The sequence below is a fragment of the Ostrinia nubilalis genome, chromosome 14 (assembly GCF_963855985.1).
Source record: "Ostrinia nubilalis chromosome 14, ilOstNubi1.1, whole genome shotgun sequence".
Taxonomy (NCBI): domain Eukaryota; kingdom Metazoa; phylum Arthropoda; class Insecta; order Lepidoptera; family Crambidae; genus Ostrinia; species Ostrinia nubilalis.
In genome coordinates this window covers 13296732-13322120 of record NC_087101.1, presented here as the reverse complement: position 1 = coordinate 13322120, position 25389 = coordinate 13296732, and the positions used below count along the sequence as shown (strand labels likewise).

Genomic DNA, 25389 nt, shown 5'->3' with positions numbered 1-25389 from the left:
GTTTTTTGTTAACGATCAATACAAAGGAGGTAAAGATGGTATAGTTAATTTTTTAGAGACTGACAAAAGCTAGTCTAAAATATGAAAATATTATGGTCTTAAAAGAGTTTTTCACTTGATAGCCGAAAAAATCATCTGCTTATACACTGCTATCATTAGGTTTAATTTAGCTACCTATCGCTATTAGATTTAGGTAAGAAAAAGGGTTGAAAAAGAAACTCCAAATAGAACGGATACATGTAATTTGTACAAAGGTCAGTATTTACAGATCGTGAAGTCATGAGCCGATGGGTGTGCCAGTGAGGGTAGTTGGTTAGTAGTACGCGCCGACGTAGCCCGGGGCGATGTAGCGCCCTGCCAAGCCGTTCACGACGGTCGGACCAGCTACCAGGGTCTGGAGAAGAAGAAATTGTGTTAATAAGGCCTTAAATACAGTTGTGAACTTGTGATCCTCTATACTGTGCCGTGTGGGGACGGCCGTAAAAGAATACTTTTCCCCACCGCCCACAGGAGGCGTGTCGTAAGAGGCGACAAACTCCTGTAGCACCGGACGGGCAGCAGCGTCTGCGTGCGAAACCAAGTAAAAAACTGCGATCGCCAACCCGCCTGCCAAGCGTGGCGATTAGGGCAAAACCCTCCAAATGGTGGCACAAACAAAAAAACGGCCCCTAGTCCCCGGCGGCCCCACTATCCCGGACCACGGTAGCGGTCACGGTAACGGTGGGGCAAGGGGTGCGAAGAATCCCCGGGGGATGCCAAGCTACCAACACCGACGACCTCTGGCCCTGGCAACCTATAACGCTCGCACACTGCGTACAGACGTGAAGCTAATGGAACTCGAGGAAGAATTGAGCAGGTTACGGTGGGATATCGTAGGATTATGTGAAGTCCGAAGAGAGGGAGAGGACACCATAATTCTCAAATCCGGAAACCTGCTCTATAACCGGGAGGGCGACCAGCAGTCCCAGGGTGGTGTCGGGTTTATCGTCCACAAGTCCCTTGTCAACAACGTGGTCCAGATCGAGAGTGTTTCGGCGAGGGTAGCGTACCTGATACTCAGAATCACCAAACGGTATTCGCTGAAGGTCATACAGGTATACGCACCGACCACGGAACACCCCGACGACGAAGTGGAGACTATGTATGAGGATATTTCCAGAGCCATACATAGCTCCCGGTCCCATTTTACCGTTGTGATGGGGGACTTCAACGCGAGGCTAGGTAAACGAAGCGATAATGAGCCGAAAGTGGGGCAATTTGGGTATGGAGAGAGGAACGCACGTGGCCAACTGCTGGCTGGCTTTATGGAGAAGGAGGGCCTCTTTATGATGAACTCCTTCTTCAGAAAGCCAAAACAGCGAAAGTGGACATGGCTGCATCCCAATGGCGCTACAAAAAATGAGATAGACTTCATCTTGTCGACGAAGAAGCATATATTCAATGATGTCTCTGTGATCAATTCGGTCAAAACAGGAAGCGATCACCGAATGGTAAGAGGCACATTGAATATCAGACCCAAGCTCGAGAGATGTCGACTGATGAAGTCTACGCTCCGCCCAGCGCCCATCCAACTCCAAAACCCCGAAAGCTTTCAGCTCGAGTTGCAAAATCGTTTCGAATGCCTAGGAGACTGCGAAAATGTGGACGAATACAATGACAGGTTCGTGGAAATTGTCCAAACGACTGGGTCTAAGTTCTTTAAAACCCGTCGTTCAAAAGGAACCAAAAAGATCTCTGACCTCACCAATCAACTCATGGAAGAGAGACGGAACTTGGTTTTGCAGTCCTCTGAAGATGCTGCTCAGTATCGGCGCCTTAACAGACAGATCTCCAAGTCTTTGACTCGCGACCTACGCCAATTTAATACAGACCGTATTAAAGAGGCGATTGAGCGAAACAAAGGCTCTAAAGTGTTCGCAAGAGATCTGTCTGTTGGCCAAAGTCAACTGACCAAGCTGAAGACAGAGGATGGCAGAGCCATTTCGTCGGGGCCGGAGATATTGGAAGAGGTTGAGAAGTTCTACGGACAATTATACACGACTGTACGCGCACCTGTCACAAATCTAGCCGAAGACCCAAGAGCTAGACTGACCCGACACTATACCGAAGATATCCCGGACGTCAGTCTGTACGAGATTAGAATGGCTCTCAAACAGCTGAAGAACAACAAGGCACCGGGTGATGATGGAATCACGGCTGAGCTTTTGAAGGCAGGCGGAACGCCGGTACTAAGGGCTCTTCAGAAGCTGTTCAATTCCGTCATCCTCGAAGGAAAAACGCCTACGACATGGCACAGAAGTGTGGTGGTACTCTTCTTCAAAAAAGGTGACAAAACCTTGTTGAAGAATTATAGACCCATCTCACTTCTGAGCCATGTCTACAAGCTGTTTTCGAGAGTCATTACGAATCGTCTCGCTCGCAGGCTCGACGACTTCCAGCCTCCCGAACAAGCCGGTTTCCGAAAAGGCTTTAGTACCATAGACCACATACATACGCTAAGGCAGATTATACAGAAGACCGAGGAGTATAATCAACCACTTTGCCTGGCGTTTGTGGATTATGAAAAAGCCTTCGATTCGGTCGAGACCTGGGCAGTGCTACAGTCTCTCCAAAGGTGCCAAATTGACTATCGATATATCGAAGTGTTAAGGGGTTTGTACAAAAACGCCACAATGTCGGTCCGCCTCCAGGATCGGGACTCGAAACCTATCCAGTTGCAGCGAGGGGTAAGACAGGGAGACGTCATATCTCCAAAACTGTTTACCATCGCCCTGGAAGATGTCTTCAAGCTTCTGGACTGGAACGGATTTGGCATAAATATCAACGGCGAGTACATCACCCACCTTCGATTCGCGGACGATATCGTAGTCATGGCTGAGACCTTGGAGGATCTAGGCACAATGCTCGATGGCCTCAGTAGAGCCTCTCAACAAGTGGGCCTCAGAATGAACATGGACAAGACAAAAATCATGTCTAATGTCCGTGTTGCACCCACTCCTCTGAAGGTTGGAGACTCTACACTCGAAGTTGTTGACAATTATGTATACCTGGGACAAACAGTCCAGTTAGGTAGGTCCAACTTCGAGAAAGAGGTCAATCGTCGAATCCAACTCGGATGGGCAGCGTTCGGGAAGCTTCGCCATATACTCACGTCCGAAATACCGCAGTGTCTTAAGTCGAAAGTATTTGACCAATGCGTGTTGCCAGTGATGGTATACGGATCTGAGACGTGGTCGCTTACTATGGGCCTCATAAGAAGGCTCAAGGTCACCCAAAGGGCGATGGAGCGGGCTATGCTCGGAGTTTCCCTGCGTGATCGAATCAGAAATGAGGAGATCCGCAGGAGAACCAAAGTAACCGACATAGCTCGCAGAATTGCTAAAATCAAGTGGCAGTGGGCGGGGCACATAGCTCGTAGAGACGATGGCCGTTGGGGCAGGAAAGTTCTCGAGTGGCGACCACGGGCTGGAAGACGTAGCGTGGGCAGGCCTCCTACTAGGTGGACCGACGATCTGGTAAAGGTCGCGGGAAGAGCCTGGATGCGGGCAGCGCAGGACCGTTCATTGTGGAAAACCTTGGGGGAGGCCTTTGTCCAGCAGTGGACGTCATTTGGCTGAAAAGAAAGAAGAAAGAAGAAAGATCCTCTAGTTGCTAATGCTCACCCTGCTCTTGAGTGAGCAGGATGTCGAGTTTGCCGCGCGAGCCCGTTCGCCCAGTGTGGACGCACCATAATGTGAAGGCAGGTATTCGCTATCATATAAGTATGAAATTATAGGTTTCGCACTGCTAAAGTCGCCTAAATGCGAAAACAGTCTTAGACAGCACCAAATATCTCGTTATAATCTATAGAAATTGCATAGACAATCGCTTCAATCAAGTGCTCAGAAAAAAAGAAGGATATTGCCTTTGCCAAACATTCTCTCAAGAATTGATTCTCCAGTAAAAAGAAGACAGCACCGAAGATCTCGATAAGATTTCTAGCAAATATAGCGCTTGTCTGAGAGCTCAATTGAAAGGTAGCTGATAAGAATTTGCTGAATCATTATTCTTCGTCTTCCGTTTGATGATCCAATTCTTATATGACATACAACTCACTAGCCTTTTTTTCAGTGGACTGTGCACTTGCACACTTACATAACCACTTATTACAAAAAGTTAATGCTAATAAATCAGTTCGTAAAAGTCTTGGGATCACATCCCTTGATTGCAGTTACATTCGATGTCAGAGTGCTCAGTGCGAATCTACACCAATCATCGCTATTGAGGGCGTAAAAAAATACTATGGAGATTTTAGTTTTTGAAAGAATCCGCTGAAGACGCTGTATGACATGTCATCTATACTAATATTATAAAGAGGTAAAGTTTGTATGTTTGTATATTTGTTAAATTGTAAGGGGTGGTAATCTCGGGATCTACTGAACCGATTTTAAAATTTCTTTCACCAATAGAAAGCCACATTATTGCTAAGTGTCATAGGTTATATAAAAAACCGAAAAATTCCACGCGGGCGAAGCCGCGGCCGGAAAGCTAGTACATGATAAAGATGACCTACATTGAACCGTTCCAGCTATGACATTGTCAGGAGGGCGCTACTATCAATACCCACTGGGTTGTTTGTTTTTGATTTTTGCCACTTATCGTTGGACTATATGTTTTTTTTTTACGCAGCCGCTAGCGATGACGTATAATGTAAACTTGCACTAAGTACTCTGATTCTACTTAAAACAGTTAAAAATGTAACTCACCCTGCCATAGGGAGCGAATGTCGCTGGGGCGACAATGCCACCATAGCCGGGCCACGAGGTCAGCAGTTGGGGAGCGGCAGTGGCGAAGGCCACGCAGACGAGAAGGAGGATCACCTGGGAAGAAATACGGTGATTATATTATTGTATTTTGATTAGCAACAAAAGATCAGCAACTTTACTTTTCACAGGAGACAATCCTCGGGACTGTTGATTCGAAATTATTTTCTTGGAAAGCTGCTATCTTATAAAGTCCAGACGACAGCACGTGAAGCTGAATATGGTGGCTTCTTATTACCTTAGTAATAGAGGCAATTTTGCAACAAAAATGTCAAAAGTCTGATGTGCTATCGTCTGTAATATAAAAGTGACTGTCCTAAGACAGTTTTCTTAAGAATTTCTGCAAGCTTAACCGCAAGCTTAGCTCCTTTGATATGGATAAACATTAGAACCAGTTGAATATGGATAAACAAATGATAAAATGAAAGCACTGACTCTTTTGCAACAATAAGATATGAAAATTCAACTCACTACGTATTTCATTTTGAGGGTAGATTGGTTGGTTTCTCACTAGAACTGCTTGTCAGCCTTCTGAGTGCAAACTATGCAGTCCTACGGAAGCCCAGCGCATATATACTGCCCTAGAAGGTCGTCAACAAAGCTGATTCGCCTAGATCTTATCCCTAGGCGTGCCTAGACGCTCCAAAGGTCGCCTTACTGAATAACTAATGAAAATTCCTGTCTAGATAAAAAGTGAGGTGATAATTATTCAGACCAGATATGGTGACGTTCATAATTGCACTGGCTGTGGTAGGGAACAGATGGTTGTAGCGCCTTGGCAATCTAATAAGGATCAAGAATATTGTAGTATGCTAAACATAAAGAAAAACTAATTGCGCGTGATCCAAAGATGGAGTTGAAAAGAGTGTGAATGTACCCTCAAGAATAGTTTATAAACTCAAACTAAAAACCTTTCCCAGTCTTGAGTTTGAGTCAAGTTTATAATCCATATTCACAAACGACGCTTGCAAAGTGAAGCAGCAAATCGAACGCACAGCGTTGAATAGAGCTCTATGGTTGGTTCGTGTGCGACCCTGTGCGTCCACGCGCACTGTGAGACCTCACAGTAATATTTGTGAATACGGGCGTAAGCATCGTTTCAGAGCACAATTCTATCTTCTGTGTCAAAAGTAAAGTTGTAGTTCAATTCTTGATCATCTATATTATATAAGTATCTCCATCCAAATAAACGTAAACGGCATTTAGATTATTGCGATTCTAGACTTGACTCATATGATTACATAGAATCACTACGAAATCATTCCAAGTCGATTTGAATATCGCTGCTCATCGGAGTGTTTCAAAAACGTTTTTACTGAAAGTGTAATTGTAATTTATTGTAAAACAGAAAATTACCATACATGTATTCAGCGATCTATAACCAAATATTCAAAAAAATACTTATACAAAACAGCATTTTAACTTGTTATTAATGAAGAACAAATAGGACATATCGGTGACTTTGTTACATAAGTGTGGCATAGAAATTCAATGAGATATTTATTGAATTGTAATGAACCAGTTTATGGTCACATTGCTATCTAACATTTCAATAAATAACGAACAATCTACAAATAGGTGACAGAGAAAAATACATTTCACATTACTGCATTGATATTGGTGGACCAAATCTGAATCAGTAGGTCTATAATGAAAGTGTTGTGAATGCTTATACTAAAACGTTTGTTTTTATTTGTATAGCTGTTGGTGAGTAGCGACACCACGGGGCCAGTTGTTAATCCGAATACTCCCGAGAGTCGGTCAAGACCTTCGTCTTCGGCTTGCCGAAGTGGAATCCGAGAGGGTCTGCAGGACTTTCACCTCTGGCTTGCCTTAACCGGCCGGCCAGAGTGGAGTCGCTAGAGCTATATGCTCCAGGGGTGGAAATGTTTTAAAGGGCATAACGCCGCGAGTAACCTCGGAGAAAGCGCAGCACACCTCTCTACACCCCTGAGCTGGCAGACGCCAATGTTGTCCCTCAGTCCGGTCTATACGACTCATGACGCCAGGGGGGGGGGCATTTAGTCGCTGGCTAGTCACCGCCTGCCATTTTTTCAGTCAGAGACTATGAACCAGGCAGGTGTCCCGTAGTCTCCATCCATAGCCCAGTAACCAGACCCTCCATCCTTCATCCATAACCCTAGTCCATTCTCCAATAACTGCAATAGCTCCTGTGCACAGGCTGGGGATGGTCTCTGGCTACATCCCATGATATAGTCAGAGACTGGATCCAGCATGTGCACCACTTTCACCTTTGTCGATTATTTTACGCTTAAAACGGCCTCTACGTGTTCGATCTGTATCCCCACGCAAGCCTTATAAAGGACCGGGCCACTTTTGACCCGTGAGCTCCAAAGCGTACAAACATAATAATAATAATATAGTTAGTGAGCTTTACATGTGGTGGCTCTCTACTGTTCGTTTTTTCAAAAGTTTTGATAGACATTACACTATCGTTATGTGCATGTACACGGACACACACAAGTAAAGCTCACTGGCCTTCGTGAGTTACAAGAACTATAAAAATGATTCGAAGAATTGAAGTAACAGTCAGCTCTGAACCTTTCTTGCTGCGGATAAATGAAATCATGAAAAAGCTCAACAAATATTTACCTAAAACTTCCTAATAAGTTTGCCCCAAGAATTCTCAAAAACAACTTCAGGTCCATTCTAGATTCGTATAAATAAAAACATTAATTTTCCAATACAACAATGTAGCAGACTTCTTATCATACCAGTCTCTCGTTAATATTAATACTGTGTACAAAGTGGACATACTTCCCGCCCATGATTCAATGTCAACGTTAATAATAACGTTAGAAAGCTAACATTTTAAACAGAGATATGTAATAATAAATCATTATTTACGCATGATATAGAGTCGAAATCTGGGGGTAGGGTTGTTATAATACCTAGTTTGTCCATTGGCCAGTAATTAAAGTTATCAGTGTTTTTGTCAGGAAGGTTTCAACTCTGGAGATATACCTAACCTACTATTTTCTGCAATACCTACTTTTTGCAACCACACTATTTTCTGCTATCTCTTTGTTTTACATAAAATTCTTGTGAAAACCACGATCATGTACTTTATGCTTTGATTTGTGGGTAACGGTGGGTAAGTATGTGAAGTGTCAATTTGACCAAACAAATTATTTGGGATATAATATTTGGCAAAATAAAACATTTGCTATATAAAAATTTGCCAAGTAAAATTTTGCTAAATGGTAATTTGACCTAATGAATTAGTTGCGAAAAGTACAGTTGCTAAAAGTTCATTTGGGAAATGAACGATAAGTTATTTGCGAAGTGAAATTTGGCGAAAAGTAATTTGTCCAAACGGAAGGATACCAGTTTATTCATGTAGCCAAAAGTATTGCAACGCAAATTATTTGGCTGCTACGGCTTCGCTACGAAGGATTTCGTAGGCTTGAAAAGACTTAAACGCATTAGAGTCGCTACCTAAATAAACAACAATTTATGAATTAACTATTTTGTGCTATTTAACTATAACAACGGTTTCTAAGGCCTATCTTGAATTATTTATTGTTACAAAGACCAATAAAAATATGGATATACTAGACAATAATGCAGACTAATAAGGTATTTGAATACATGAATATTCAGCTACAGCGTCGGACTGGCCATACAGTCGGGGTGGCATTTGCCAGCCGGGCCCCAGCCTGCGCGGGCCCCCCACGGCCTGGGTTGCGGGGCCACGCTGCGCGGGCCCCTGTGCTACGGTTGCCCGCGTGCATGTCTCGGAAACTATGCGTCGTACAAAAAAATTGTACAGTCATAATTTGTAGAAAATTGCTTTGCCTACAAATATGTTAATATAAATTTTTGCCTTAAATTAAAGATTGAAGAAGTTATAAGCAAAAAAAAATCCTTTTTGCTTATGTATAACTTCTCTAATTTAATTTAGGACAAAAAGTTATGTAAACACAGGGCCTTCTTTAACCTACTAGGGGCCCTGGGCACTTACGGATCAAGGGGGTCCTTGTCATCTAGAAGAAGGTATTTTGAGACGGACAGACGGGGGCCCCCTCCGTCGCGGGGCCCTGAGCACGTGCCTAAAGTGCCCAGTGGGAAAGAGGGCTTTGACCATTTATGTTTCTTTCATGATGCCCTGGCCTTCATTGGTTGGATTTTTGGCAGTCAAGCAGTAGATACTCACATAGAATCCTGAACTATAGAACAAAGCTACAATACCGAACGGTGAAGATGTCAGACTGGCCGACTCGGGATCCAAGGAACACTGGTTTGAACCCCGCCGCCGCTGGACTATTGTGGGGAAACCACTCGTCACAAAAACATAATTTAGCTAAGCACAACGCTCTCCACGGCATTGATGTTGAGATCAGGTCAACCTGATCTTCTGGCTGTTCCGCAACCACAATTACTTGGCCGACAAGCTGCACGAGCTCAACCCTTGCTGGGGCGACGACAAGCTTTACCAGGTCGCCAGGGACGTGAACATTGCTATGTAGTTACCAGCACATCGTGTATCACGAGCTGATGCCCGCTGTGATCGGTGAGTGGTTGTTGTTTATGGAATATGTTTCTTCCATCAGTAATAATCCCGTCCAGTAATAATAATTATGTTAGTGACCTTGAAAGAGAACTTACTAGGGGCCCTGGGCACTTAAGGATCAAGGGGGGTCTTATCATCTGGAAAAAGGTCTTTTGAGCAGACGGGGGCCCCTTCCGTCGTGGGGCCCTGGGCACGTGCCCAAAGTGCCCAGTGGGAAAGAGGGGCCTGTGTAAACATATTTGTAGGCAAAACAATTTGCTACAAATTATGACACAGCGAATTTTTGTAAGACGCTTAAAAAAGTGTTTTCACCCCTTTTTTCAAGATGGCGGTTGGGGGACAAGGGTGGCGACCCCAAAAACTTGAGGTTAAGCTTCTATTGACCACATTGACCCACACATATCCCAAAAATAAAATTGCGTTCTCTAATAAATGCAATACTCGGAAAATTGCCGGAAAATGATGGGAGTTTTATTTTGCTTTTTTTATGTAATTACAGTGTTTAATTCTCACAATTTCATTCACGCAAGTGACTTGTGAGAGACGATTTTCAGCATTAAAGCGCATTAAAACGAGACTTCGTTCTCTACTGGGGCAAGAACTGTTAGATTCGTTAATTATACAGTGTGAGTCACGATAAAGTGTACATATGAAATTAGGTGAAACTAGACCTATTTTTATCGACAAAAAAGAGGTCAAAATTTTTTTGAGATTTTTATTTTATTTTTTATATAATTTATTTTCTTAAAATTACTTATTGTAAAGAAAACGTAATAACTTTTAAACTAAGAGGTATATCCTGATAAAATAAAAACAGTGATAATGCTAAATAACAGAAGATACTAAAAAAATACTAAGAAAATGCCAACAAATAATAAAAAATGATACTTTTTGAAAAAAATCTGCTTATAAATTCGTGTTTTTTTGGTTTTCTCCAAAAAATGCCCCTATAACAGGTGGTTTTTATTGCTTTGTATTATTCTCTATCGTATTACCTTTGTAAAACCAAAAATCGCATGTCTCTATCCCTATCACAACATTTTCTATGATAGTTTGAACAAAGGCCTACCACAACATTATTCTCCGCTACATAAAAGCACATATCGAATCCATTAATAAAAGAATCTCTAGTAGTTGTTATGCTATCTCAATATTGACAAATATATCATCAATTGACGTTGCGAAAAACGCTTACTATGGATATGTGTACCCCCTCTTGACTTATGGCATAATTTTTTGGGGTAACTCTGTAAATGTTGAGTCCACTTTTATACTCCAAAAAAAATGTCTGCGTATTATGTATAATATAAATAAATATGTATCATTAAGAAATGTATTCAAAGACTATAAATTCTTAACTGTGACGTGTATATATATACTAGAAATATGTGTTTTTGTCAAAGACCATAAATATTTGTTTTGTAAAAAAAGTGATACTAAGCACAATCTACGTTCGCAACATAAATATAATATGTGTGTTGTAAAACCCTCTAGTTACATTTATGAAAAAAGTACATACGTAACTGGAATAAAAATATTCAATCGATTGCCAAATAATATAAAACAATTAGAGGGAATCAAATTTAAACGAACGCTCAAAGACTGGTTATTTGACAAATCTTTTTATAATTTAAATGAATATTTTAATGTAATGTAATGAATAATTTTATAATAACTGACATTGCAAAATAATAATCCAATTAATAATTAATTATGTTTTTGACAATTTATATTGTACGTCCGAAATGGATAAATTGTGTACTTTAGCATTATGTGCCTTTTATGTAACACCACTGTATCAACACAATTAACAATAAATGCTTATCTTATCTTATCTTATCTTATCTTATCTTACAGGTAGGGACAATTTTAATTTTAACTAACATGCTTATTTTACTTCGAAATCTTTGGTTTTTATTTGAAATCTAACTTGTCTTTATCAAAATTACAAATCTAGAGCTTTTCAGTTTCGTTGTTAACGAAGCGTTGAATGGCGCGCCCGGAGAGGCTTAGTTCAAACGATCATAGCAAATGTTGTGATAGGGATAGAGACATGCGATTTTTGGTTTTACAAAGGTAATACGATAGAGAATAATGCAAAGTAATAAAAACCACCTGTTATAGGGGCTTTTTTTGGAGAAATTTATCAAATAACCAAAAATACACGAATTTAAAAGCAGATTTTTTTCAAAAAGTATCATTTTTTATTATTTGTTGGCATTTTCTGAGTATTTTATGTATTTTTTTAGTATCGTCTGTTATTTAGCATTATTACTGTTTTTACAGGATATACCTCTTAGTTTAAAAGTTATTACGTTTTCTTTACAATAAGTAATTGGAAGAAAAAAAATCCTTAAAATTTTTTAAAAAAATCTCAAAAAAATTTTGACCTGTTTTTTGTCGATAAAAATAGATCTAGTTTCACCTAATTTCATATGTGCACTTTATCGTAACTCACACTGTATTAAATACAGAATCGGATCTAATCAAGGATTACGAAAACAGCAGCTTTTACGATCGAGTCATTAACAGCTTAGCTGAAAGTTCTCCTGTTTTAAAAAAAATGTTGATTGGCTAGCTTTATATTATTATTTGTTATTAGTAAATACCTACTTATTATTTTACTTTATTTTAGTATTGTAATAAATTTTTTAAAGTTTGTTTATCTCAATTTGTGTATCTCAGTATTTTTCGATAGTATCCCATCACCATGATCTAGTCTCGGGCCTCGGGATTGCTATCAGCCACCCGGGCCCTTCCGGCCCAGTCCGACCCTGTTCAGCTATGCCTAGTATGACAACTTGTCACAAAGGCTGCATAGTAATGACCAATCAGCTAGTTGTTAGGTTATTATACTAGCCTATACCTACCTACGGTTCTACTCGCATTTGAATCTATTGAAAATGTTGAAAAGAAAATGCCGCTTGTGAACTACTTATAAAACTTACACGCTCGTTGAACAGTGTTTTAAAGTGACATTTAGTATGGAAATGTCATTTTAAAACAGTGTTCAACAACTGTGTAACTTTTTATTAGTAAGGGGTTTAATGTTCTCTCCCTGTGTAAACAATATCAATATTTTAACCTAAATTATATTCTATCTATTTACTTTGATATAAGATCGAGATTCTACTCGAACAGTATCATCGTAAACATGAATAAGTTATATCAATCGACTTGAGTGTTTAACTTGAAATCAAGTTATTTTTAGTAAATTAAATAGATTATTTGCTTATTTACTGCTTAGGTCTGAGCCATAATCTGCGATGACTGCGATATAAATATACCTAAGCGGCAATGAGTATGATTAAATCTGGATCAAAAGTGGGTGTGCCCATGTATAATGCATCTAGTCATCGTACGATCTTGTTGTTTACATAAGTGCCGCAGTTATTAAATAAGATTATGTATTTTATAATTTCATAATTATGTTAGTTAAAAGATTCCGGAAAAAGATTGCAAGGTCATAAAATATACTCTATACTATAGATTACATTACTGCGGAAATTCTTTACATCTATAGCTTATACAGTGGCTTTTTTCGGATTTTGGTCGCTTAAAACGCGTCGTAAACCCAGGTCGCAAATTCAATTTCTGTGTGAAACATTGTTATTTGAATTAAAAGCATGCTACCTATTATGAATTTGGGTAGTACCTAATTGGTTTTTTCATTCTCTGTTTAATTACTGTGAAACTTACAACACACAAGTGCTTGGCCAGACTGCATTTTATAATATTTTAGTAGTTGCCGATAGAGAAACCGCGATAGCGGTACAATCTGCTACCGGAACGCCTACAGCCTCTGTGTGTTTTTCGCTTTAAATTTATTTTTCTTACCTGACACTGTAAAATGGACTTTCCAGCACTAGCACACGAGTGGTTTTTCCGCATCGAGCCTCATGTGCTCGTCAGTCATGCCGGACTCTCTCGGTTCCAGAGCATCGGCGCGGTACACGGCGTTTTCTATCCAGACTGCGATGCGGTCGGATATGGCCACCATGAAGCGGGCCAGGCGACCGGGGTGAGTGCGGGACGGCTTGGGCTCCCCTGGTGAGTGATAAGTTAGTTGGAAAAAGCAGAGCTTAAATTGAGAAGCAAGCATAAAAAGCGAGGTAAGGCTGTCAGGTTATCTTGCTCATAAGTTAGCATAAGCTGGGAAAATTTGAGACCCCAGCCCAAGCAAGCGAGATGCGATCATTTTGTTTTTGCCACAAATAGGCCTTATTCTACATAGCTACCATGCCTCATCCTGGCACTTACCTAATAATCATTAGTAGCTGGTGAGCCCTAGACAGCTGGAGTCATTTTTATCGCTCTAAACTGACACAATAGGTACTTGCTGTGCATTTACCACGTGAAAACATGTTTAACAAGAATGTTACATACTTGTAAATTCACAAATATAATGATGTCTTGAGTTAAGTTTACTGTGAATAACATAACAATGTATTTACCCAATATTTCAGCGACTCTCTCAAGGACGACGTCGGCGATGCTCCGTAGCCTGTTCGACACCAGCATCTCCTTCTGGCCCTTGGCTATGTAGTCGCAGAGCCGGTACGCCACCTTTATGGAAAAATGGTAGTAACTTAACATTAAATAAAGTTCCATAAAATGTGTTAGCTGTAGCTGTAGATTAATCATAACTTACATTTATCTCTTCTATTTAGCCTGCAGTTCAAACCTGCCCCTCTATGCAAGTGGATAAACTTGACTTGTAATTTGGAATGGCCTTCACTCCGGCATTTTTGTTTATTATGAGTTACTTTAATCCCTAAAGGATTTCGACTTTCGTATCTATCAAAAAGTATCACTAATTGTCTAGGGAGGCAAATTCACTTAGGTAGGTAGGTCCTTAAACACTCAAACCTGAGCGCTAAAGTTGACGAGCCACTTCTGCCTCAGGCGCAGATCCTTGGACTTCTCGCCGTGCTCCTTGCGCACCACCATGCCGCCGGGGCCCGACCAGCGCCGCGACGACTCCGTCAGCGCTTGGAAGTATTGTTCCGTTTGTCTGTATAGAATACGGCATTAGGTATTTGCCCTGCAATATTAGCGATCTTACAATCAAGTAAAATCGACTGGTTCCTGTCAAGAACCAGCGCCGCAGTGTGAATCATCACTCTTGGGCTGACGAAGCTCTAACAAGACGACAGAACTTCATAATAAACAGTCTCAGATCACCCGCTTACTCAGAACTCAATAAGTAGGTACTTACTTATTCCTCCTCCAGAGCGCTCCATGGTGCGCCGCATGCGCGGGGATATCAGCTTGCAGGAAGCGTCTCAGCTACGTAGCCTTAGCTAACTTAGTGAGCTCAACCAAACCAACTAAGTATAAGTAAGCTTCGCAATACAAAGCTGGTTACAGGCCAGCATGACGCCTGGCTCTAACAAGGTAACAGTAGAACTTTGTAAACCGTTTGAAATCACTCCCTTACTCAGGACTCAAGAAGTACTCCTCCTCCAGAGCGCTCTTGATCTTGTCCCGGCGCTCCTTGGGCAAGATGGCGCATTTCTCGTCCCAAAGCGAGCGCAGGCGCCGCGCGGTGGGCCTCGCCAACATTTCTACACGTTCCATCGTACGCCGCATGCGCGGGGATATCGGCTTGCCAGGAGCGTCGCCTACGGGAAATTCAAATGAATAGGAACAGCGTGTCTTATGCCACTTTAATAGAGGTAGATTTTACATTTAATGTGCGTGAAGCCAAATTACTAGCTGTTGCCTTCTTCCTAATGTTCTCACCAGGATATTATTGGTTAGTATATCGATAAAGGTTTTAACAGGGCCGCAGGGGCAAGCGGTTTTCCTGTTTCAATTGGGCATGCTACAGAGTAAATAAGGGCCAGAGGGTAGGAAGTAAGCATTCTTAACGCACATTTCCTATGGACATAGGTACCTACTATTTCTTGGTCGACTACTTTCAAGAATCATGGTTCAGGCACAGAGTGGATAACTGGTGACTTTTTACCTGAATTGACATTCTTTATGATCTTCACGTTCTGCTCGGACTGCGAAGCCAGGTCGGCCTTCGACCCTTTACCTATTTTAGAAGGAGTCTGCTCCAGATTCTTCCCTTTGGGCGGCATCTTGGTAAGATACACTTGAAATTTCACGCGTTCAGCCAAAAGTTGGATATTTTTTCATTCGTGATGGTTGCGAATGACATGACACTGTTCGTCAGTGTGACTTTTCCTATTTTTTTCATAATAAAAGCGAAACTTCTTACATATAATATAAGGTAAACGGCTACTAGTTCGTGATAGTACGTAAGTTCGTAAGTTTTTTTTCTAGCTCAAATAATAAGCAAATAGAATATTATTTATAAAAATTCTTTATTACTACAAAAACTCTATTATTTAAGCTATCTAAAAAACCAAGTAACAACATTGTGGCGCCAAAAATGAGAGCAATACGAAGCTTCAAACTCTCAGAGAGCCAAAAACAGCCGTGCGGGGTGAAAATGTTGCTCTCACCGTAAGATTAGCGCTCCAACTTCTTAAGCTTATAAAAAGGTGAAGTAACGTCCATTTGCATAAAGCTTGTAATAGTGGTTTCATGTGTTCCTTGACAATTGATTTGGCTTAGAAAAAAGTTATATGAAAACGTAGAATTCCTTTAAAATTGCGATTAATTGACTCACGAAATAGCGTACATATTATTTTTCGGGTGTCCCCTGTTTCGTGATACTACCGAATCAAGGATATTATGGATAATATTTTGATGCTTGGTTTTTAAATAATTATTTATGATAATTGAAATGTAAGTTATGAAACAAATAATACATTTATTTAAGTTTCTCATGATCTAAATTCGGTATGTGTTTCGTTCACTAGAATTTATATGACACGAGTTTAAAGTTCACTTAAATGACCAATTTTAAGATAAATTAGCATAAGTTCTACGAGCGTAATTTTGGTTTTAATTCGATTCGTTTTATTTATCTTGGTTTATTTGTATTTTATATGGGATAGATAATAGTTAATTGACACAATTTAACAATAATCCATGAATTTTACTTGGGGAATTTGGAATAATCAGTATCACGAAACAAGAAACCGTAATTATTGTTACTTTTTCCCAAGTTCGTGATATATAAATGTATAGTGTTAGGTACTTGTATGACACATAACATCAAAGAAATCGACATATTTTTTAGTTTTTAATACTTAGGTAAGTAGGTAGGTAGGTAGTAATACTTAGGTAGGTACCTAAGTAATAAATTAATTAATTTTTATTATGAGTCATTGGCGTATATGGGGTTATTTTCAGGGGGGGACTACCCTCACTTGAAGCAGCACCAGGGGTGGGGGGTTAGTCCCCCTCCTCATTTTTTAAATTTAGACTTGTATGAATATTTTCACATCGTTAGAAATAAAAAATCTAAATTTTATGGGTACGAAGGGGAGGGGAGGGGGGGGGTAAGGCCCCCCTACATTTCTGATAGTTATATAAATATTTTCACATATTGTTAGAATAATAAATCAAAACTTTATACGAAGGTACGTACCTACCTAGCTAGACAGACTCACATTATTTGTCATGAATATTTCAGGTAAGTAATATCGTCAATTTCACAGAATTATTTTATTCTAAATTTATACTATCGTTTTTAAATTTATTAAACCCTTAATCATTATTAAAATATCCTAACTCGATGCGTAAAACTTTATCCCGAAATAGGGGACATGAGTTCACGAACTTAGAAACAGAGCAAAATTTTATCACGAAACAGGATCCAAACAAGAGGTCCGCAGAACAATTAATATTAAAAAAAGTTTAAACAATATAACTATAATTTATGTATTAAGTTACTGTCAAAAGACCAAACTTTAGCATACAAAAGCTTTCATATTGATATCATCCTTGGTTATTTTTAAATAAATTGTTAAAGTCGTAAGAGCCTTAATATACCGAAGTAGGGGGCACTTACCTTAATTATACTTTTTGGCCGGTTTTATGATTTAACCGACCCTTTGCAGATTGAACCCTCATGAAGAAAAGTCACAAGGAATCTACCCAGTCTGCTTCAGTCGACCACTATGATGAAGATAATGAGGTTGGATGGAATTTCTTGTTCGTTCGTTCGTTTCAGCCAAATGACGTCCACTGCTGGACAAACGCCTCCCTCAAGGTTTTCCATAATGAACGGTCCTGCGCTGCCCGCATCCAGGCTCTTCTCGCGACCTTCACCAGATCGTCGGTCCACCTAGTAGGAGCCCTGCCCACGCTACGTCTTCCAGCCCGTGGTCGCCACTCGAGAACTTTCCTGCCCCAACGGCCATCGTCTCTACGAGCTATGTGCCCCGCCCACTGCCACTTGATTTTAGCAATTCTGCGAGCTATAGGAATTTCTTGTTGCATGATGTTCATACTCATCTCTCAAGGGCAAAATAAATAGCAAATAATACACAATCATAAAAAGTACATCATTTATTGACCGAAGCATTCGGGGGCCGTAGACAGAGCCAGGTAGTTAGGTCGGGCGTTCCGTCATTGATCTGCGGCCCGAAGGAGTCAGTCTCGTGGGGCTTCTCGTAGACTAAATGCCAAGCGCCGTTCTTCTTCTGGGCGCAGGGAGTGAACTTGAGAGGTGGCTGTGGACAACAGAGAATAATATGTAACTTTGTTCCACTAATTCACTAATGGTACCAAAGACTTAACTAGATTGTCTATGGTCTAAACCAGTCTTTTTCAACCTGTGGGTCGCGACCCCCTGGGGGATCGCAAGAGGTCTTAAACTAGGTACTTCAGTAAAAAAAAGTAAAGTTTTATCAGAAATCTAACTATGCAAATGCGTAAATGTTGTATGGATTGAAGTATTCGGTCCCTACAACATCTTTGTAACTTTTTTAAGTCGGTTAAAAATGCATGAAAAGAAAGCGATCGGCCCCAGCCAGTCGCAAAATATTTTTTCATACTAAGGGGGTTGTGTGATGAAAAAGGTTGAAAAACACTGGTCTAAACAATATTGACTATTTGACTATTCAAACTTCGATTATTTGGCGCTATACATATAAACTAGATGGCGCTATGTAAAATGTCCATGGGCATTTATTTATTTATTCTTTGTGTGCTCTTAGGGCTCGGGCGCACGGGTGACTTTTGTTGCCGTAACTGTTTCGTCACTCCTTTAAAGATGTATGGAGGTGACAAAAAAGTTTCTGTCACTGCCACGTCGCTACGTGCGCGCGAGCTATTACACTCAGATATTACTCAGTAAGCAAAAAAAAAATCAATTAGCAATAGGAATATTCACATACCTGCACAATAAGTTTCCGCCTCTTATTCAAGAACACCATGCACTGGTGCTGCCACTGCCACCTTCGGAACACAAGCCTCAGCTGCTCATCCTTCAGCAAGAACTGGTGGCCTCGGAGCAAGTCCTTGGATACAATGTCTGTGTGGGAACCACTGAGGATTGCTGCTGTTATGAAGTATGGGTCATCTTGAGATCTGAAAGAGTTAATGGAATGTTTATAAATGGATCATGCATATAATTTTTTCCTTATTCCTACTTGCAAGGATTGCAAGTGTGGCAAACATGGAAAGAAAAGTATGGCCAGCATAGCAGAGTAAATGTACCACCAAACAAAGTTGGAATGAGATAATATTATTATGGTCAACCAACATATTAAATTTAAACAAGTGCACTCCAGTTGTTGTAGTGCAACATTACAGTGACTCCAACATGAAGTAACTATTGCTATGGCCAACAATTATTGGATTAGACATAAAATTAAAACTATAATAATAATAATAATAATATAAGCCTTTATTACTGGATTACAAGGTATTTTTACAACATTAACATTTCATTTTACAATTTAGTTGCACTCATCTCCAGTTTGTCCTTGGACATAGGCCTCCTCCAATGATCTCCATGCTTCTCTGTTTCTAGCCATTTGTGGCCATAATGGCCCTGCTAATTCGCGGATATCGTCCTCCCATCTTTTCGCTTGTCTGCCTCTGCTTCTTTTTCCTTCACGGGGATACCATTCCGTTACGGCTCTTGTCCATTTCTCTTTCTTTTCCCTCATTAGGTGTCCCGTCCACTTCCATTTTAACTTTCTAATTGTTGCAACAACACTTCTGAATTTGGTTTTTGATTTTATTGTGTTTAGGTTTATCTTGTGTTTAAGTTTCACTCCCAATACACTTCTCTCCATACTATTTTGGCATACTTTTAACTTTTTAAGTTGTTGCTTAGTTAGTGACCAGGTTTGGCAAGCATATGTGAGGCAGGGTAGTATACAGGCATCAAATATTTTCCTTTTGTGGAACATCTTTAGGTTCCCGTTTTTCATTACCTCTGCTAGTGACCAGTATCTCTTCCATGTGTTTGTTATTCGTCTATCTATTTCTTTGCCCATGCATTCTTTGTTGGAAATTAGATGTCCCAAATAGATGTATTCATCTTCATACTCAATTTCTACTTTGTTTACGTGTATTTTTACTTTAGTTGAGTTAGTCATCACTCTTGTCTTTGAGGTGTTCATAAGAAGACCCACTTTGGCACTTACATCACATAATTCTTGTAGCATCTTTTCCAATTGTTGTGGGCAATCTGAGAACACCACAATATCGTCTGCGAAACGTAGGTGTGATAGTAATTCTCCGTTTATGTTAATTCCGCTTTTCTCCCAGTCAAGTTCTCTGATGATCATTTCAAGTACAGCAGAAAAGAGTTTAGGCGAGATCGGATCTCCTTGTCTGACACCTCGAGTTATAGGGAACTCTGGTCCAGTGTTTTCGAGCTGTATTTCTGCTGTACTTTTTGAGTATACTTCTTGTATTAATTTTATGTATTTTTTGTGAACACCTTGTGTCTCCAGTGCTGACCATATTGCTTTGTGTTCTATAGAATCGAATGCCTTGCTGTAGTCAATGAATCCGATATAGTATGATTTATTATATTCTTGAAGTTTCTGTAAGACTTGTTTTACTACATGTATGTGATCTACTGTTGAGAAATCTCTTCGGAATCCTGCCTGCTCTTTAGGTTGGTTTTCATCAAGAGTGTTCGATATTCTGGCTAATATTATTTTTGAGAAGACTTTGTATATATTGGACATTAAGCTTATGGGTCTGTAATTCCCTACATCCCCCCTATTCCCTTTTTTATATAGAAGTATAATCGTTGACTTTGTCCAGTTTGTAGGTATGGTCTCGCTAACTATTATTTCATTAAATAACTTTGTCAGGACTGGAGCTGTTTCGGTGATAGTAGCTTTCAGAATCTCGTTTGTGATATTATCAGGTCCAGGAGATTTTCCATCTTTTTGGGTTAGAATTGCTTTTTCTGTTTCCGATAAGAGGATAGGTGGTATCGCTTCATCGTTAAAGTTGTTACAATTTAAGTTTTTTGGTTGGTATTCGTTGTTGCAGTCCATGCCTGTGTAAAGTGTTTTGTAGAACTCTGTTGCAATGTCGAGAATTGCCTTCCTGTTCCCTGTGCATATTCCCTGTTTGTTCTTTAGATTTGGCATCCATTCTGTTTTGTCTGACAGCTTCTTATAAGCCTTCTTTATTCCTCCTGTTTTTTCAATATGATATTTGATGACATCGTTTCTTCTTACTTTGTTATCCTTCTTTATATTTTCATTGATTTTCTTGCTTATTTCCGTGATTTGTTTTGTATTAGATTTTTTATCCTTCAGTAGTTCTTTCCGTTGTTGGAGTAAATCTTGGGTGTGTGTAGATATCCTTTTTTCTTTTGGCATTGATTTGGTTCTGTCGATCTCGTTTTTTAAGGTAGTTATGAATTTATTGTAGATTTCTTCTATATTCTTACTGTTGGATTTATCCATCTCGTTTTCCAGTGCGTTTTTGAAATTTATCGTGAAGGTTTCCAGATTTTTATTGGTGATGTATGATTCAGGTCTCTTACTATAGGTTTTTCTTGTTTTCTTTACTGGGTTTCCTTCCAATATTGCACGAACCATTCTATGGTCTGTATTGAAGTTCAGGTTATTTATTACAGTAACATCCTTGATCCTATCTTTTTTATTTGTCATTATATAGTCTATTTCATTCGTGTATCTTCCACAAGGTGAGATCCAGGTCCATTTCCTTGAATTTCTTTTTTTGAAAAAACTGTTCATAACGGACAGTTTATTTTCAGTCGCAAAGTTTACCAGTGATTGACCATTTTTACTTCTATGTCCATGACCAAATCTTCCAATGATCTTCTCTTCTCCTGTTTTGGATGTACCTACTTTTCCATTAAAGTCACCCATAACTATAAGATTGGAATGTGCCTGCGTTATGGTGGATTGTAGATTACTGTAGAATGATTCAATCTTGTGCATGTCCTCGTTCTTTACTGGTTCTGTTGGTGCGTATGCCTGGATGATTGACCATGGTTCCTTTTTGTTTCCAGTGGGTAGTCTTACATTTAGCATTGATATTCTTTCTGAAATCCCTATGAACTCTTCGATCTCCGCTAGAAGTCTCCTTTTCACTAGAAATCCAGTTCCATATAGGCCTGCCGTTTCACCTTTATAGTATAGTATTCTTTATTTCTCTCTTCTATGCCTTCTCCTTCTCTTCTCATTTCGCTGATACCTACTATGTCCCATTTTAGGTAATTAAGGGCCAATTCCAGCTCTTGTAGGTTCTCCTCTGTCCTCAGAGTTCTTGTATTTAGCGTACAGATATGTGTGACATTGTTGTTGTTCCTTGTAGCGTTATGTGTTTTGTTCTGTTTGTGTGATGAGGCCTTTGAAATCGTTGGAGGGTGGTAGTCTACATCTCCCGCGGTGACCAGCCGTCTTGGGAGAGGGGTTGGGGTGTTGTTGATGGTTTTTATTTTAGTTTGTTGTGTTGTTTGGTTTGTCTTGTCCGGGTTCCAGTTGAGGGAAGAAGTTTTTAGTTTTTTGAAGTTTTTGGCTCAGACACCGATGATGCTCTACCTCGTGCCACATAATTGAATATGCTTGGTTTTACTACTCCTTGTGTATTGCTTGTAGATGGCTCATCAATACGTTTGTCGGTAATTTGTTTCTTCCTGGTGCATGTTGAAATTGTTTCTGGCGATTCTACCTTTTCTCTTTTCCTTTTCTCTCGGTTAGCATCTTTTGGGTTTTTTACTATTAACTTATCGTATTTCAGATAAGCTAAATTTCCCTTCTTTCTTTCTTCTTCCAGCATTGGTTGTAGTTTTCTGCGGGTTTCTAAAACTTCTTTTGGAAAGTCTTCTTTAAGATAGATGCCTTGTGGCAGGTTGGATTTGTTCTTCTGAATAAGATGTTTCTTCCATGTTGTTGTGAAGGAGACCACTACCGGTCGATTTTTATCTGAGCGCTGCCCGATTCTATAAATTTTGGCTATCTCTTGACTGTCCAGGTAAATGCCCATATCTACTATTATTTCTTTCAAATAATCTACTAATTCACATTCTGTTTTCTGTTTCTCTTCTAAACCGAAAAATACTAGGTTGTTCTTTCTCTTTTCCTTTTCCATAGATTCTATTTTCTGTTCAAGGTTTGTTATTTTTGTTTTTAAGGTTTTGTTTTCTTCCAAGACTATTTTCATTTTTTCATCTAGAGCTTGCATGACGTTATTGGTGACATTTGTTGTTATTGTCAAAGTTTGTTGTTTCAGCTTCTCGTCTAGTTTAGTTAGCAGCAACTCCATAATATTTTGATCCATATTTTAGTAGAATTTATAATATTTTTACTGGCAACACTAGGACAAGAACTGTCAAAATACAAGTTCCTTCATTCATTCAATCAATGTTATTAGATTGGCACTATTGTTTTTATGACAGGTGGGCGCACTTTTATTGTAGGTTAACTTTAAAAGAAATGATCTTGATTTCACTTTATGCACTATTTTCTGTTGAGATTTCTTCGTAATTTGAGTTATAGTGGGTTTCTTCAGATGATTTCGCAGTTTGATGGTAATTTCACTAGTTTTATTAGCACTTATGATTTATTTCGTCGGAGCTGATTCGTATACGTGTTTACGTCCACAATACCGGAACCGGAAAGATTAAAACTAAATAATAATAAATAATTATCAATTGAAAATTATAAATAACTTGAAAAAATCAAACTGCCTAAGGCGGGAATTGAACCCACGACCTTCCGCTTGCCGGGCGACTGCTCTTCCAACTGAGCTACTTAGATAATTATAATTTTCAAATTAGTTTGAGATGCGACTCTTAACGCTAAAAAATTGAACAATTATCAATCGGTTTGTTATTTTTCTTAAACAGAACCTAACTTACAAGTCGTCAGTGAAGAAACTGCAAGTTTTACCCATTATCTGTTGCATCTGTTTCCTTGGCCAGCCCAGCATGTGTTTTCTTCCCAATAACAACATCCTCTTGTTCTGGCTTTCAAAATAGTTCACCACCATGCTCAATACACTAACTCTGTCTAAATTACCGTTCCTGGCAATATACGCTATATTCAAGGCATCCAACACCACATCGTAAGGTGCAGTATTGTTAACAAATCTCAGGAACCTATCCAGCTCATCTGGTGATGTTTTTAAAAATAAATCAGATCCTACTATCAGTTTTTGTTTTATATTCTGTTGCAACATCTGAAATTCTTCTTCTGAGAGTTTTAAACAGTCCAGCTGTTGGTTACAGCACATACATTCACCACTGTAAATGGAAAAAAATATGGTAAAAGAAATAACATTGGCAATAGAAAATATTTACACAAAAAATGATGAGGACTTACTCTATTTTTCTTATTCTAGTAAATTGTGCATTCCAATTTAAATTACTGTAAGTTTCCTGTACTAACTGAGCTGTCTGCTCAGAGATGCTCACAGAGTTATTGAAAATGTTCATATTGATTTCCTCTAAATACTTAGTTATAGTTTTCTTGTCTTTGTATTTCCTTATGATATAGTTTATCCACGCAACATATGCAGTGTGTTGTATAGGCCGATCATCAGCTACACTTCTTGCTATGATCTTTAATGCATCACTTTTTTTATTCACATTGAAAAGACTAGCAATTATCAAACTATAAGCCGAATGAGACGGCTTGCTAGTGAGCTTGATGTCCTCTAATACTTTCAAAGCCTTTTTCCATTCATTTATCACACACAGAGCATGTATCAGTTTCTCACAGGTCGTAGAATCTAACACTTTATACTTATTGTACAGATCTTTATAAGATTCTAAAATAAATGCTTTTTGCTCCTCTGATAATTCATTCTCCTTGCCCATTTCATAAAACAAAACCAAGAGACCGTTTATAGAACCAAGATTCAGTTCTGCATTGCTAGACTTTAAATATTCAGCAAAAGACAGTGCCGCTTCAAAGTTTCTGCCGTTTACCATCACCTTCAAGAACACAGCATCTATGTTTTGGCTGTTGATGGAGCCCTTTATTTCTAAAGTATCTTTTTTTAATGTAGACCATTCCAGATTCTTGGAACTTGATATAACTGATTTTACATATTTTATCTGATCAGTTGCGTACCGGCCCCGTGTTATAGGCGTAGAAGTATTCAAAAGTCTTAAAGATAAACGATAACCTGAAAACAGTAGAACATAACATAACCTCAAATTTATGGTATAATAATTATAACTGATAAGAGTTAGAATTTGTTTGCACCTGTATTCTGTGATGATAATAATAAACGAGATAGTGAATGAAACATGTTCACGTATTCCAAAAAAGAGCCGTATTATTAAAAATCGACAATGTTTTCAACAAAACACTAAAAACATCTAAAACATAGGTCGTCAAATTTGACATTTGAATTTTTTAATCCAATCCTATGCTATGGCCATTGGCCACGGCGAGTATTGGCGAGCTATGCAATTCACGAGCATACCATTTCATAAATATCAACTTCATTTCCATTTTTCTTTAAAAAAATTCTCAAGTAAAAGGATCCGGAACGACATATTTTATATTTACCATTTGATTATTTTGATCACTATGACATAATTTCATATAGCCTGACCAGAGCCCCGATTACGGTAATTTTTAACGTCAACAATCCAGACACGCTTCTCGATTCTGCGATACGATTGGTCGTTCAACAGCGTACGTCAGCTGTTTTGACCAATCGTATCGC

General features: G+C 39.3%; 3 protein-coding genes across 3 annotated transcripts; all 3 read right to left on the bottom strand.

The window, feature by feature from the left end:
• Nucleotides 1-225: 225 nt before the first annotated feature.
• LOC135078350 (uncharacterized) lies at nt 226-5378 on the bottom strand. The gene is made up of 3 exons (XM_063972948.1): nt 5274-5378; nt 4746-4859; nt 226-394 (listed from the first exon to the last, which is right to left on the bottom strand). The coding sequence occupies exons 1-3, from the start codon at nt 5283-5285 to the stop codon at nt 314-316; spliced, it is 207 nt and encodes a 68-aa protein (XP_063829018.1). The 5' UTR covers nt 5286-5378; the 3' UTR covers nt 226-313.
• A 7799-nt stretch (nt 5379-13177) lies between these two features.
• On the bottom strand, nt 13178-15510 carry LOC135077900 (uncharacterized). Its single transcript, XM_063972433.1, has 5 exons — nt 15308-15510; nt 14777-14960; nt 14206-14350; nt 13791-13902; nt 13178-13383 (listed from the first exon to the last, which is right to left on the bottom strand). The coding sequence occupies exons 1-5, from the start codon at nt 15423-15425 to the stop codon at nt 13202-13204; spliced, it is 741 nt and encodes a 246-aa protein (XP_063828503.1). The 5' UTR covers nt 15426-15510; the 3' UTR covers nt 13178-13201.
• Nucleotides 15511-17754: 2244 nt separating this feature from the next.
• Nucleotides 17755-25039, bottom strand: LOC135078193 (mitochondrial ribonuclease P catalytic subunit). Its single transcript, XM_063972779.1, has 5 exons — nt 24921-25039; nt 24033-24840; nt 23570-23953; nt 18600-18792; nt 17755-17933 (listed from the first exon to the last, which is right to left on the bottom strand). Exons 1-5 carry the CDS (start codon nt 24964-24966, stop codon nt 17766-17768), a joined length of 1599 nt encoding a protein of 532 aa, XP_063828849.1. The 5' UTR covers nt 24967-25039; the 3' UTR covers nt 17755-17765.
• Nucleotides 25040-25389: the final 350 nt, after the last annotated feature.

Coding starts and splice junctions, on each gene's coding strand:
- LOC135078350 (XM_063972948.1), bottom strand. Junction 395..4,745: donor CATTCGCTCCCTATGGCAGG/GTGAGTTACATT, acceptor CTTCTTCTCCAG/ACCCTGGTAGCTGGTCCGAC.
- LOC135077900 (XM_063972433.1), bottom strand. CDS start 15,425: ATGCCGCCCAAAGGGAAGAATCTGGAGCAGACTCCTTCTAAAATAGGT. Junction 14,351..14,776: donor GAGTACTTCTTGAGTCCTGA/GTAAGGGAGTGA, acceptor TATTCTATACAG/ACAAACGGAACAATACTTCC. Junction 13,903..14,205: donor TCGTCAACTTTAGCGCTCAG/GTTTGAGTGTTT, acceptor TTTTCCATAAAG/GTGGCGTACCGGCTCTGCGA.
- LOC135078193 (XM_063972779.1), bottom strand. CDS start 24,966: ATGTTTCATTCACTATCTCGTTTATTATTATCATCACAGAATACAG. Junction 24,841..24,920: donor ATTATCATCACAGAATACAG/GTGCAAACAAAT, acceptor TACTGTTTTCAG/GTTATCGTTTATCTTTAAGA. Junction 18,793..23,569: donor AGTTTCTTCACTGACGACTT/GTAAGTTAGGTT, acceptor TAACTCTTTCAG/ATCTCAAGATGACCCATACT.